Consider the following 15,685-nt stretch of genomic DNA (forward strand, 5'->3'; position numbering starts at 1 on the left):
AAGGTTTCAATTGAGATAGCCATGATCTATTTTTACTTCTGAAGTGACAAAGGATGCCAAAATACGAAGTTAGATGACTTAATGAGGGAAATACAACAGATCGGAGTGAATTACTCCTTGGGTGTGTTTAAACTTGTGACAAAGATGAGGAAACATGAATTAAAAAATACAGTTGGGCTAACATGGTGGCATAGTAGATTATTCCTCTGACTGCAGTGCCCAATCTTTTATGGGCACTGATTTACGTCCTGGCTGCTCCATTTCCAATCCCTGGAAAAGCAGCTCAGAGGATGGCCCAAGTCCTTGGGATCCTTCATCCATATGCAAGATCCAGAGGAAGCACCTGCGTTCCAACTTTGGATTGATTCAACTCGAATCATTGTGGCCATTTGGAGTAAACCAGGAGCTGAAGACCAGTCTCTTTGTTTCGCCTTCTCTCTGTCTAAAATCTGCCTTTCAAATAAAAATATTTTAAAAAAATATTTTGGTACAAGAAATTTAAAATCTGTAGCAGTCAATAATGCACATACTTTATGGTTTTTGAAGTTTCCTAGTATAATAGCTACTTATTACACAAAGACAATTATGTAGGAGGAAAGCGAGCCCAAGTCACAATGCTACAGAATTACATTAAGAACTAGTAGAGTTCATTGAGGAGCAGAGCAGAGTTGCCATGAATGGAGCTGAGGCTAAGCTGGATACGACAGAGGCCTGGTGGACTTACCTCCGGAAGCAGTGAGCTGCCGTGAGCAGCCACGTGTTACTGATGAGGCTGGCTCCACATTGATGGCCCGCCCCCATGAGCTGCAGGCTGGCCTGCCAGGGCCACTCGCCTTCCACAGCTGTGGCCCGCCCTTGGATAATCCTTTCCATAGAGGAGGATGCTGGCAATGGCATGTCTGAAGGTGTCATTCTTATCCCACAGCCTGCCATAGAAACACAATTTATTTTCATGAAAGGAACGGGGAGAAAGTATATCTTGATTACTCATAGGTGGAGATGCTTCGGTAGCAGTTGTTTCAGCTACTCTTTAACGTGTTCTTGTATTTAGCCTTTGAGATTTTGTTTTGTAGGGTTTCTGACTGCTCTGTTTATAATGCAGAAGAAATATTAACATTTCATTATACTCAGATCAGGAACTTACTTGTGTCTCTCTGTTAAAAACAAGCACAGTGAGGGCAGCCTTAATAGCCTAGTGGGTGAAACTGTTGCCTGCAATGTCGACATCTCATCTCATATAGATGCCAGTTCATGTTCCAATCTCGCCACTTCTTATCTGGCCCTGTTAATGGTCTGGGAAAAGCACCTGAAGAAGGCGTAACTGTCTGGGCCCTTGCCATCCACCTAGGAGATCTGTGGCTTTGGTGGCCATTGAGGACATCACAGGGAATCACCAGTGGAAAGAAGATCTCTATCTCACTTTCTGTCCGTAATTCTCTGTAACTCTGCGTTTCAAAAAGAAAAAGCTGTTCTACCTGCTGGTTCACCCTCCAAATTTTAGCAACAGCCAGGTCTGGGACAGACCGAAGTCAGGAACTAGGAATTATATCCGGATCTCCCATGTGGGTCAAGGGCCCAATCACTTGGACCATCTTCTACTGCTTTCCCAGATACATTAATAGGTAGCAGGATCAGAAATGGAACTAACTAGATGTTTTAAAAATTTTACAATGGGCAAATAGATACGTTATTGAATATCAAAAATGTGTGGATCTTCTGCTACCTGCTTTAGGCATATTTATAGCTACATAGTTTTTACATGAGGAAACTGCATTGAAGACTAAGGTAAGTAGCTGAGTCAGAGTCACAGAGACGGGGTGGGAGAGGACAGTGCAGGGAAACAAAAAGAGATCTTAGTCTTCTATCTGTTGGTTTACTCCCTGGACGGTCACAGTGGCCCACACTGGGCCAGGCCAAAGCCAGGAGCTAGGAGCTTCATCTGGGACTCTCACATGAGTAGTAGAAGTCCAATTATCAGGGCCATCTTCTACTGCTTTTTCTAGACCATTAGCAAGGAGCTGGATTAAGGCATCCAAGGTTTAAACTGGTATCCATATGGGAAAGCAGCAACATGGAGGGCAGACAGCTTTACTTGCTATGCAGTAAGAAATAAAAAATTGTTTGGACAGAGAAAGAGAATAAGGTGTTTCTGCTGGAGTCCATTCCTCAAATACCCACATGGTTAAGATTAGGCCTGGCAGGAACTCTGCCACTGGGATCATTATCTGGCTGTCATTCCTAGTCTGCATGAGTAGGAATCTGGAAGCAGCAGCTAGAGAGAGGACCAGAATCCAGGCCGAGCAACTGCCTTTTTATATTTGTAATGTGCTTATCTGCCTTAAAAAAAAGACTCCAAGTATGAATATGTGCACCTCCAGGATTTCAATAAAACTGCAATACAACTGAAAAATAAAAAGAGAAAGTTCAAATATTCTCCTGAATTGTGAGAGAAAAATTTTAAAGGACAATTTAAAGATAATTGGAGTGTATCATCTACAACATTATGTGTCTTTTTAACTGTATAGATAAAAAACAAAGTATTTGGTGCAAATTTATAAATGTAAGAATCTAAAATATTAAAAATTATAAAAAGATTACTTTCTTATACAAATATAAAATGAAAAAAAGTTAGCTTGTAGGTAGCCATTTAGCCTAGTGGTTAAAATATCAGTTAGGATGCGTGGCTCAACGTGTTAATCTCCCACCTTACAGCACTGGCATCTCTTTTGGGCACCAGTTCTAGTTCCTTCTTGTGGCCTGGGAAGGCAGTAGAAGAGGGCTCAAGTTCTTGGACCCCATGGATACTAGAAGAAGCTCCTGGCTCCTGGAAACAGATTAGCTCAGGGCCTTTGTGGCCATTTGGGGAGTGAGCCAGTGGATGGAAGAACTTTTGTCTCTCCTTCTCCTTGTAACTTTGCCTTTCAAATTAAAATATAAATAAATCTTAAAAAGAAAAAAAAAAAGATGACGGATTGCACATTGGAGTATCTGGATCTGATTTGACCTTCTTGCTAATACAGCCCCTGGGGAGTAGTAGCTTGAGAAATATGAGTAGGAAGCACGGAGAGGTGAGATCTTGGAGCTCTAGGTGTTGGCCCAGCCCAACCCTGGGCATTCTGGGCATTTGGGAAGGAAATCAGCAGCTGAAAATTCTCTTTCTTCCTGTCTCTGCCTCTTATATATTATTTTTTAACTTTTGTAAGCTGGGTAAGTTGTACTGCTAAGTTCTCTGTGGCTTTTCCTCATGATTTCTGCTATGAAATGATCAGATTAATTGTGCATGTTTAAACTTACGACTACTGAGAAGATTCCGCATCTTTTTACTGTCAATAGCTGTAATAAATAAAACATGAGTTAGTTAATAAAGAATATATTCTCATTTTATGTCATTTTATTTAAATGGTCATAACTAGAAATGCTTGTTGTCTAAAATGTTCATATTTCACAAGGGCATTCAATTTTTCATAAGCATGTATTATATATGGGATTTTAATAAAGTACATGGAAAATATGAAAAAGCTATGCATGGTTTTCAAAATTTTTTCACCAATATAAACTCATCTTTTAATATCATTAAAAAAAAAAGCCTTTTGAAGTGCATTTTACATAGCCCTCAACACTGATTTGGGGTGCATATTGTATAATTTTGATTTAAAGTAAAATCAGAGGCTCTTGATTTTCACACTTTTCTTCAGAAACAGGAAAAAAAAATTAGGAAACAAAGAGTAAGGGCAAATGTGGTCACTTTCCTTGGGGCCTACATAACTTGAGGAAACAATTTTCTGTTCTGAGCCTAGTGGGTGCTGACCAGGCTTTTGGGTTTAGGTCTGTCCCTTTGGCCAGCATCCTGGGAGCTACCGGCATTACACATGTCCCGAGGCTTACAACACCTGGACGAGGAAAGAGCAGGAATGTAGTCAGAGAAGTTGAGGAGACATCTGCAACATCTTTCCCCCAACAAATGTATCCATTCTGCTCATTTTAGGTCAGCTACATTTAACTTTGCTTGGTTTGGTGAGCATTTACTCTATTTATTTGTCAAAATGGAAATGGAGAATTAGGCAGTGATTTTTCTCAGAAACATGGATTTCCCCCCATGAGGCCCTTAATTAAACCTGAGCTAAAACTGATAATGATAGATTAACAAGCGAAAATGTACACCCTTGTTTAATAAAAGCTTGTCATGATATGAAGGCTTCAGAAATGAGGATGTGAAGATCCAGGGAAAGCTATTTAGGTGTAAGTTCAATGCAGAGTGGACAACTGTGTACTGCGGAAGTGCACAGGGAATAAGGCTGTGATCTAATGATGGCAGACTGAGGGGCGAGCCACACCAGTGCCTGTCTGCTGAGACGCTCCTGTGTGTGTGTGTGTGTGTGTGTTGTGTAGCATTCCTTCCTCCTGGGTACATGACAGTGCCCCTTTGGAAAGAGGGTCCTTATGATCTAACCCCTTCACAGAAAAGCAGGAAAAGTTAGAGTAATGTGTCTAGGTTATGTGGCTTCCTATGGGGAAGATGAAGTCTGGTTTTTGTCATTGACCTTGGGAAGAAAGGGAAGTAGGAGAAAGGAGGACAGTAGATATTTTCTTCCCAGAACTGGTCAATTTCCTTCAGTTTGAAGTAAACAAGGAAAAGCCAGGGTTCTGGAGCACTAGAGTATTTTGTTCTAAATCCTGAAACTGGATAGAGGGATGCAATCCCCAGTCTCCTCCACAGATTCCCTAGGTATTTCTCTATTTAATGAAAGATATCTGTGGCCACAGAAAATATACACAGTTAAATTTTTGTTATGGAATATAATCACAAACTGTAGTTATTTTGGTTTTAAAACAATGTAATAAAAGGTTAACATGCATGTGCAACAAAGCAGAAATATTTTAAAATTATATATATATTTATAGAATATATGTGATATTTCAATAAACAGGTTAGGAAAAAGACTTACGTGTGAGGTTAAAAGATGGTTTGCTTATAGTCAGAGGCAACTGCTTGATCTTCATATTTTGGTATAAAGTCCTTTCAATTTTTTTCTTGACTCTCTCAACACTATCCGTAGATGAGTATCGAAACATGAGCACCATGAGAACTTTCACACCTTGTTCATCTGGACTGAAGAGCAAGAAATCAGTGAGTAATGTCGTTTCTCCAACATGAACCATTTTTTATCAATTGGACTCGAATTTAGAGAAACATAATGGATGGTATGAGAACACCATCCTTTCACATCATCTCTGGACATAGAGAATGGGAGTGGCTGTATGATGTTGAGTGTCAAAAAGTTGGCCTATGCATATGGGGGTTCATGGTGTGGCTTAGTGGAGAAAGCCACAGCTTGGGAGGCTGGCATCCCATGTGGCCACCTGTATGTGTCCCAGCTGCTCCATTTTCAGCTTATCTGCCTGCTAATGTCTTGGGAAAGCAGGGGAAGGTGGCCCAAGTGCTTGAGACCCTCCCACCCAGGGAAAGGATCCAAATGAAGCTCCTGGCTCTGGCTTCAGTGTGGCCCAGCCCTGGAAGTTACAGCCACTTGGGGAGTGAAGCAGCAGATGGAAGTTTCACCTGTCTTTGTCTCTCCATCTCTGTAACTCTGTTTTTCAAGTAAATAAATAAATCTTTAAAAAATAAAAGTAAGAATTGCTGCAGAACATGTTTTCCTAGGAAATTGCTCTCTGCGCTTACTTAGTTGAGTTTAGTGAGATTTGAGGGAGCATGTGTTCACAAATTATGCTTTATGCAAATCTATAAAATTAGATTTTAAGATATTTTGGGCAATATTTGTAGCCATGATTACTATTGTTCAGAGCAGTGTGGCAGAAACCATGACTGTGCTGATCAACTCATTTCCTTTGCCTGCTGAGTGCAGAGTTGAATTCATTCATTTCCTAGGTTCTCCTGAAATAATCAAAATTCCCAAATAAATTCTGACCATAGGAATGTGGGCAGACATGATGCCCTGTGCATCCAGATCTGGCACCTAAGAAACCTGTCATACTATTTTCCTGTCTTTGCTGACCCTTGGTCCTGAACTAGATGTAGGAGACCCCTTGGGATGCTCTGCTCCACAATCTGTACCACTGCCCATTCCGTGTTCACCTCTGACTTTGTCCTGTACCATGCTTACATTAAAACACTGATGTTTTAAGGTTTGCTGGTCAGTCAATACACCCAAATAAAATTACATGAAGTAATGATAGCAAAAATGCACTGGCATTAAAGGAGACCCTTATTACAGAGAAACATAATCTGATAGTTATCAGCTTAACAGGAGGAAATAAAAGGTAGCAATTTTTCTCCAACTTAAGGGTAGAGATGCGTAAGCAGCAGCATCCCTTTTCTTCATCTATTTCAGCAGCATTTTCTCCCCTGTAGCTGCGACTTTCTTGTTGTGAAGTGGTCTAAATCCTTCTGTAGAGTGCAGGATACAGTTGGGTAGTATGGCTCACGTCGCCTGACATTTATAAAGCCTTTGTGTTGGTAGAGCTATATGCAAGGCAGCTAAGCAAGCATGTTGGTAAAAAAAAAAAAAATCCTAAGATAAAAGGTGTCAGGCTGCAAAGCAGTTCACATACCTTAATTTAATAACATGGGATTTGATGAACCGTCCTCCTCCAGAAGAACGTCGAAATATCCTAGATATCTGATTAACAAAAACAAACACCAACAAATTTCACTTGTTGTTATCTAGAGACTGGAGGTAAAAATCAAGAGTTTAGTTTATTCAAGTGGTTTAACTTATAGCAATAATGCTAAATCTGAATTCTAATCCTGAACAATCTTAACAAAATTATTCAATCTCACCAAGCCTTTGTAAAATGACATGATCACTTTAGCTGCCTCCTTGAATTAACTTGGAAATTAAATTTAATAACGCATTTCATACCTTGTATGATAGCTAATAAATGACTGACACTGTTAGTCTTAAGTGTCGTGTAATTTGATATGTGCTATTTTTTAAGACAGCACTCTATTTTTTTTTTTAAGAAAGCTGACCTTCTCTGGTTTGCTCATTTCCCAAGATATCATTTACTTCACTACTGATACCACTGGGTTGATTTCTGAAATGATCCTGTGATTACCAGACCATTTGACATAATTTGTGATATCTACCATGTGACTAACTTTTTAGTCATCTCTCTACAACATCTCTTTCACAACTCTTATTGGGGTTGGGAATGAACGTCACCACACTCTAAGTCATCAGCATTTCATGATTCAGCCATTCCATTCTGAACCACTGAAGGATCATGAATGTTCAATGAACTATTTCTTAAATGATCCTGATTCTCAAAAGTCAACCTAGGCAACATAGGAGCCACTGACTGTGCAGAGAGAAAAACAAATAAAGCTGAATAAACAACAGCATTTGATAAGAGAATATGCCACTTCCCTGGGGGAGGAAAGAGACTCACTTTTTATAAAGAATACTAAAGAATATTAACAGCAGGGAAAATCAAATTTACATGTTTATTTATGTATTAGATTGAATTAGAAGTAATTGTAATGTCATGGATGCTGAGATAAGAGTCAACCCTGGGCCCAGCAGCCTGGCCTAGTGGCTAAAGTCTTCGCCTTGAATGCTCCGGCATCCCACATGGGCGCCGGTTCTAATCCTGGCAGCTCCACTTCCCATTCAGCTCCCTGCTTGTGGCCTGAGAAAGCAGTCGAGGACAGCCCAAAGTCTTGGGACCCTGCACCCACGTGGGAGACCTGGAAGAAGCACCTGGTCCTGGCTCCTGGCTCTGGATCAGCACAGAACCGGTCATTGCTCTCACTTGGGGAGTGAATCATTGGGCGGAAGGTCTTCCACTCTGTCTCTCCTCCCCTCTGTTTATCTGATTTTGTAATAAAAATAAATAAATCTTTTTAAAAAAAGACTCAATCCCAATACAAGTCTCCCCTAATTAGTACATCTTCTAGAAAGAAAAAAATATGGCCTTCCTGCTCTACAATATCCCTTCCTAAACTTGTAACATGCCCCATAGATTTTATTTCATAAACGCTGAATCTCCTTCCTATGGTCCAGTTACAACATCTCTTTAGAAACATGTGCCTGGGCATCATCAGTAGTATTTTCACCAGCACAGTTATGTGGTCCACCTCCACCTGTCTCCCCTTGAATCCCAGTAACCATGATGTCACCTTGAGTGCAAATCTGGGCATGTTATACTTCTGCTTCAAGTCTAAGATCTTCAGTGTGAGCAGGACACCTTACCCCTTCATTAACTTGCATGTTGCCCTGTCCAACCATCAAAGCCTCTTTTTACCTTTCAAAATTTTTAATATGTCTAAATTACAAGATCTTATACGACAGTAACTATTTAATGTTCTGGTCCAAAGGAAAGTGAAGAAAAACTTTCCAATGATACGTGTTAAACTATGATCAGTAAAATTTTATGAAGAGATATTGAGGTAAATATTTGCAATGTAATTGTATGGTTGGGGAGACAGTACTGCATGGGCAAGGGAAGTTTCTAGCCAAGGAGCAAGAAGGGAGTTACTGAATAAAAAAAAAAAGTGCCAGGTGAAACATCAGGGGTGAGAGTATTCTGGCTAAACTAACAGAGCAAAACTCTTGATGGCAGGCCAGACCAATCTGACATCTCGAGGAAGAGGAACTTGATCAGCTGTAAGGCAACAGGAGTGGATTCTATCTAACTTGACTTATCAGGGTTCCTTGTTAAAACTGAATTTTACAAGGAAATGAACAGAATGTTCTGGATCCTAACTAGAGCTGACCACGAGAAGAAGCTTTGTCAGTGGGAAGCAAGGTTCAGGTCACAAATCTGTTCTTTTATTCCTGGAACTTAACCTTATAAAAGATAACATCTTGGGCCCGGCTCGGTGGCACAGTGGTTAAGGTCCTCGCCTTGCACGCCCCAGGATCCCATATGGGCGCCGGTTCTAATCCCGGCAGCCCCGCTTCCCTTCCAGCTCCCTGCCTGTGGCCTGGGAAAGCAGTCGAGGACAGCCCAAAGCTTTGGGACCCTGCACCCGCGCTCACTTGGGGAGTGAATCATCGAACCGAAGATCTTCCTCTCTGTCTCTCCTCTCTGTATATCCGCCTTTCCAATGAAAAAATAATAAAAATAAATCTTTTAAAAAAAAAAGATAACATCTTTAGACGTTGCCCTCGTTGCTTCCACTGTTCACAGGACTAAAGAGACTGTCTTCTACTGATTACTAGTATTGTAACCATTTTCAGGGAAGTTTAGGTAATGTTTACAGTTTTCATCCAGGAATTTAGTAACATGATATTCAGTTTAAACTATTGCTTATATAATTGCATTTTATTGATCCAAACCTAAGTCATTATATCAGCAATTATTCCATTTAAGATAGTCTCCAAGCTGAACGTAAAATGAGGAAAATGTTCACCTTAAAATTAGAGACCAACTGTTGTCCTTGGTTTGAACTCTAGTATTAGAAAATGAAACAACATTTTTGAAGCATTACCTGTGACTCTGTCTAAAGAAGCTGATACCCACCCGATGATTGTTATTTGGCAAGTTTGAGCTTGTAAATTTCCTCCAACTGGGAACTGCATGCAAATTAAGCACTCAAGAAAGACCAGGAATTACTTGTGCCAGTAGGGAATCCCTTTGAGGTCCACCCATGAAATTAAGGCAGGCAAGTTGTGCTGAGTCCCTTTCCTGTCAGGGAAATGTGTATCAGCAGAGGGCAAAGGCACCAACAAATCATCCCACCGTTTTTGTTCCAGGAAAGCTTTCTGCTAACTCCAAGGGATTTTCCTTCCCCTGAACTCCTAAAATAATGATCATTCCAGTCACGCTTTTTGACAGTTGTGTGCTGCACTGTGGCAGGTCTTATCTACGATCTGAAGAGAAACCAGAGTATAGGCAGATCTTATCTAATCACCATTTTGTTATCTAAATTTTTCATTTTACATTTTTTTCCAGGCATAAATTTCTGTACACCAACCATTCTATAAGCTCCTCTAAAGAAGGGACCATATGTTTCTAACCTTGGCTTTATCATTTTGCATGACATAGCTGTATAATAACCGTTTCATTAAGGACTGATTCTCTAGCTATGGCTTATTTTAACAGCAAGAAGAAAAAAAAAGCTGACTTTTATTCTCCTGCACAAAGCTTTCAGTACATCCTGCCTCTTTCTTTTTTTGTCATTTTCTTAATCATTCAGGATGATAAGCTAGAGGGTCCCCAAGGTTTAATTAACTGGAATAGGTAAATAAAGAGGAGTGAACACAAAGATGTAGAACTCAGAATTGACGTATCGAAAGTCTCTATACAACAAGACATTCATTTGGAAAGACAATTAATATAGTGAAATCAAACTGAATAATCACTAGGAGACTATAATAGAGAAAGGTAGGAAGTAATGTTTAAGAGGTAGCTCAAAGATGAACAGGAATCAGCAGCAAAAAGAGCAGAGCCATGAAGTAATGTTCTAGGTGGAGGGAACCAATTGTGCAAGGAATCCAAAAGAAGGTCAACAAGATAGAGCATGTGAAGGAGGAGGAGAGTGTAGGTGTGGGAGGAGTCAGAGCAAAGGCTGCAGGTGCAAGGGCATTTTATTCTAAGTTTAAGCAAAAGAATAAAAAATGTGTTTCCTAAAGATCTTTCTGGTTGTGGTGTTCATAGGTAATAGAATATTTAAAAAAACAGTTACAATTTGCAGTTAGTTCTTTGAAGCATGATGCTGGGTAGATTTAGCTAGGTCTAGGATGGACATCATGATTTGGTAGGAGAAACATAACTTTTGAGTAATTAGGCATGAGGATGATGGAAGAGAAAATATTCTAGCAGCTAGAAAGATTCTGATGTTATTTGTTAAGTGAAAAACAATCAGGGACATAAGGATCTGAAGGGGGGAACCTTCAAGAAGTGATCTAGGAAATGGTAACTTCGAGAAATCTGTGAGATTCAAGTAGAAAGGTTAAAGAGATTATTGCATGAAGAAGAGTGGCTTAGTCCCATTCTTGTAGACTCAACACTCAGACTCAGCTGAATTTACCTCCTTGTCTCATCTCCTGCAAGAGTGGCACAGCTTGATTCTTGTGCTCACAGTGCAGTGATGGGTAAGTGTTCCAAAATGGACCAGACTGAAAGCCAGACTGTTTCTTCAAATTCCCAATAAGGATGATTATGGAAAACTGTCTTTTTCTCACTTCAGTTACTACCTTGGGAAAATGTAAATATAAAGTAAATACTAGGTAAGTCATTTGCCACATCAAGACTAATAGAAAGAATGAAATCTTGAGAACAATGTTATGGTACTTCCTAAAGCCAGATGAGTCTCTGTTTTCTGCAATAGCCTTCACTGCACTATCTATCTGTCTGTCTGTCTATCTATCTATCTATCTATCTATCTATCTATCTATCTATCTTTCAATCATTTATCTATCCATCCATACATCACCTGTCCACCATCAATTTCTCTAATATCTCTTGTTTGTGGTGATTCATCAAGAAAATGCATTTTAGTTTTTTCCTTGAGGTTATGAGTAAACTTAATTCACTTAGACATGCAATGAAAGAATTGAAGCAGAAACTTATTCTTTACTGAATTTGCAGGTTCAGTGGGCAGGTGTATCCTCGTTTCTGTAACTGTTGGCTGATAGCATCTCATACCCGAACTTCTCCAGCAGGTTGCTCTTGCCTGACATGAGCACTGGTTCAGTGATGCTGGGAGGTTTGCTCTACCTTACCAGGGCAGCCCTTTTTGGTACAACATCAATATCATGGTACCTATCCCTCTGTGTAGAGTCTCTTCTGTTATGGAATCTAGCCTTCAAATATCCCATAGAAATCTGACAAAAGCATCACTGTTGAGAACACTTAGAGTCTGCCATCTCCCTTTGCTCTTTCCTGCTCTCCTCACTTCCTGTTATCAATGGAAGAGAAATTGGCTCCTCAAAGTGGTGCATGTTTATTTTTTAAAAAAAGATTTATTTATTTATTGGAAAGTCAGATATACAGAGAGAAGGAGAGACAGAGAGGAAGATCCTCCATCTGATGATTCACTCCCCAAGTGAGCGCAATGGCAGATGCTATGCCAGTCTGAAGCCAGGATCCAGGAACTTCTTCTGGATATCCTACACGGTTGCAGGGTCCCAAGGTTTTGGGCCGTCCTCGACTGCTTTCCCAGGCCACAAGCAGGGAGCTGGATGGGAAGTGGAGCTGCCGGGATTAAAACTGGCGCCCATATGGGATCCTGGGGTGTTCAAGGCGAGGACTTTAGCCACTAGGCCAGGCCGCCGGGCCCTATGCATATGTTTCAACTCTGAAGTTTTAGTATTAAGATTTGAGGGACTTAGGGTGGAGACTTGATTCAGCTACAGGTCTGAGCAGTGGATTTGGTGGGATATCCTTTGGTCATTGGGGGCTTGCCCTCAGAAGGTAGTATTTGCAAGAAACTTGATTATTTGAGTTAGGTGCAGCCTATATTCTCTCTCTGTTTCCTGGCTTCCTGTGTGAGAGTTCCTTTGCATCTACTCTGCTATGAACAATCTCCTCCACCTGCTGGCTAATGGGACCAGCTGATCTTAAAATAAAGCAAACCTGTATGTTCTCAAGAAGATCTTTCTGGGTATTTAATTAAAATAACAAAAAGCTGATAACTGCAGAAAATTGATGTGGGGAAGTGAGGTCACACTAGTAACTATAGCTAAAGATGTGTAAGAAGTTTTGGAATTTGTGTATCAGAGAAGGTTGGGATGAGCCTACTAGCCAAAGACTAGACTGCTGTAAACGGAGTGCTTTCAGCAACGCTGAAGAGAGCCCAGCAGACCGGATTACAGGTGGAAATATTGACAGCAATGGTCTTGTTGATGAGGACGCTGTGGGAAATTACAGTACAGGCCACGCTGGCAACACTGTGGGATTGCATCCCTACTCTGGCTTGTTTGATGGCGCAAACTTTAAGGTGGCAACATGCTCAGGCTACGGTATGGGCATATGTAAGTTTCACAGTGAGAAACAGGAATAAAAGGGAGCAGAACAGAAGGATTTGGTCAAGGAGGGAATGAAGAAAAAGTTCACTGGGAACAGGAAAGTGACAGGGAGAGATCACTTGTTAAAGGGATTAGAGCAAGTGAAAGTGAGCTACATGTAAATGGGCAAGACAATGAGAGGAACACCCCGGGGGCATTTCAGAGCTCTTACAGCCTGCCCCATCCAGCACAGGCCCAGCAGAGGCTCAAAGTGCAAGTTTGTTTTTCAGTAACCTGCCAGGGAAAACTTTCCAGGAAGGAACCCAGGGTGTTCCACTGCCCCAGGATTCCTCTGGATTTGAGCTCCCTGACTTCAGATTTGCCTCATGATGATACCACATTCTAGTGTTGTTCACATAATATTGATTTTGTCAGCACGAAGAATGCTGGAGCTCTGGGCTCATGCGAGCTCCCAGTGAGACTTAAAAAGAAAGCCTGGGAGACAGGGAGAGTTGTGCTAAGAGGTTTGAGCACATGTGAGGAGTAATGAAGACGAAATCCCAGAAAAGCAGATGTGCCAGTAACATCTGCCACTAACACTGGCTAAGGAACATTGCAGATTATGAGGTGCAGCCTCAGAGAGCAGTTCTGTGGGCAAAATGTGACAGCTCCATGATGACATAGAAGCCTCCACCTAGATTTTGAAGTGGCCAGGACATATGTCAGCTCCAGGTACATAGTCCCTACAAAGAGTTTGAATCAGGTCAGCATCTAGTGGAACTGTAGAGATGAGATTCCTTCCTGAGAACTGAAGCATGGGCTGTGACCCCAGAATTGTAGGGCTGGGGCAGTCCAAACCATTGGAATCCCTGTGTACCTATGATGCAGCATTTTCCCTGTTGGTTTTAGGTGTTGCTATAGCCCTAAGAAATGCATCTTTCCTTTCCTGGTTTTTACATTTTAACCAAATAAAGCCCAATTACTAATCCTGTGACTTATTCATGACTAGTCCTATGACTTATCTTGTGACTAATATGGTGATTTTTATAATAGTCTTGCGAATAATAATGTTTGTATAAGAATTTCGAAAACTAATTGAAAGGAAAATGCTAGCATGCCAGATCTCACATTCCAGCTAAGCAAGATATTTGCAACCTATAGTAAGCTTAGGTTTGTATCAGAGAAACATCCACCTGACCAGTGTCAGATGACATCAGAACCTGTCTTGAAAATATACCCGGTATTCAAATCACTAGACATTTTATTATTATTATATTATTATTATGAACTCCTGTGGCTACCCCTTTTCTGCTGATTAAACAGAGTCATTTTCATCCAGAGATATACTCTTTCCCCTGGCTTCTTAAATAAGCCTTGTGTCTTATCAGCTACTCACTTCTGGTACTTCCAGTGTCAGTACAGTGGTGAGTAGCTAAAGACTGATTTCTTGAAGCAACGTTGCTTTGATCCTTTAAGTCCTTTCCGTGCCCTTGTTTCCCCGACTTGAAATGGAAATATATACTCCTTACCTGCCTCTCCACAGTATCTTGGGAGTAACTAGTTTTTATTTGTTTGTTTGTTTTCTTAGTTCACAGCTAGGAGATTTTTACTTGAGTGTCAGCTGGCATTATTGACTATGAACTTTTAAAGTAATGTTGGGGGCCCAGCACGGTAGCCTACCAGCTAGAATCCTCACCTTGCCTGTACTGGGATCCCATTTGGGCTCTGGCTCTAATACCAGCAGCTCCACTTCCCATCCAGCTACTTGCTTGTGGCCTGAGAAAGCAGTAAAGGACAGCCAAAAGCCCTGGGATCCTGCACCTGCACAGAAGACCCAGCAGAAGCTCCTGACTCCTGGCTTCAGATCAGCTCAGCTCTAGCAGTTGCAACCGCTTGAGGAGTGAATCAGCAGATGGAAGATTTTCCTCAGTCTCCTCCTCTCTGCATATCTGACTTTCTAATAAAAAATAAAATAGATCTTAAAAAAAAGTAATGTTGCACTGAATTAAGACTTTAAGCCTTCTGGGATGGCTTGACATCATGTTATATGTGAGAATAACATGATTTAGGGAAAGCAAGGGAATGGAATGTTGTGAATTGAAGACAACCCTCCCCCTCACCTTGTGCTCGCCTTGGCAGCACATATACTAAAGACAAACCCCCACTCTAAGCTCATGGAGATATTAACAATGATATCAAAGCACTAAGGATGGAGAGAAGCGGGTAGGGCACTTGATATCTATGTCTAAGAAGAGCAGAGTGAAAGCTCTTTGAACTCAGGATCAAACCTACACAAGTGTTTATTAGCTGGAGGTAGAGGACACTATGCATGTAGTTCAGGTTGATTTGAATCAGAAAATGATGCTAGAGATACTGACTATCAATCAACAATAAACCTCGATTTAAACTGTTAGTAATTTGAAGCATTAATACATTACTAAAGGTGAATATAACCTTTGTTTCTTGTCCTTTTTTAGTCATCAATAAAAAAGTAACACCCTTTCAAGCAAATACAAAGTTGACAGGATTTGGGGGGTATAGGAGGCACTAAATATTCCTTAAATAAATATATGAACAAATTAATGCATATACTGATGGTTCAATGGGGTAAAGGAAAGATGAATGAATGAATCTTAGGATACATTTTTTTCACCAACAGCATCAATAATTATGAAAGTCAAATTCCTGTTTGTTTGGAGAGGAAATGATTTTTCAAACAGTGAATGTGCATGTGTTAAAGAAACATGAAAGAGAATGAGGAAATAACCCAG

At 40.6% G+C, this 15,685-nt stretch overlaps 1 protein-coding gene across 1 annotated transcript in view; it reads right to left on the reverse strand.

Moving 5' to 3' along the window:
* The window catches only part of LOC121147280 (transmembrane protease serine 11F), a 56,425-nt gene that overhangs the window by 11,641 nt on the left and 29,099 nt on the right, over positions 1-15,685 (reverse strand). Inside the window, exons 4-7 of the mRNA XM_040967103.1 lie at positions 6,571-6,638; positions 4,947-5,110; positions 3,295-3,333; positions 725-926 (exon numbers count right to left, since the gene is read on the reverse strand). Coding sequence (XP_040823037.1) covers positions 725-926; positions 3,295-3,333; positions 4,947-5,110; positions 6,571-6,638 — 473 coding nt within the window. The remainder of the gene's footprint in view (positions 1-724; positions 927-3,294; positions 3,334-4,946; positions 5,111-6,570; positions 6,639-15,685) is intronic.

Source organism: Ochotona curzoniae, unplaced genomic scaffold (genome assembly GCF_017591425.1).
Source record: "Ochotona curzoniae isolate NIBS_2020 unplaced genomic scaffold, NIBS_Ocur_1.0 scaffold_4506, whole genome shotgun sequence".
In the NCBI taxonomy this organism is placed as follows: Eukaryota; Metazoa; Chordata; class Mammalia; order Lagomorpha; family Ochotonidae; genus Ochotona; species Ochotona curzoniae.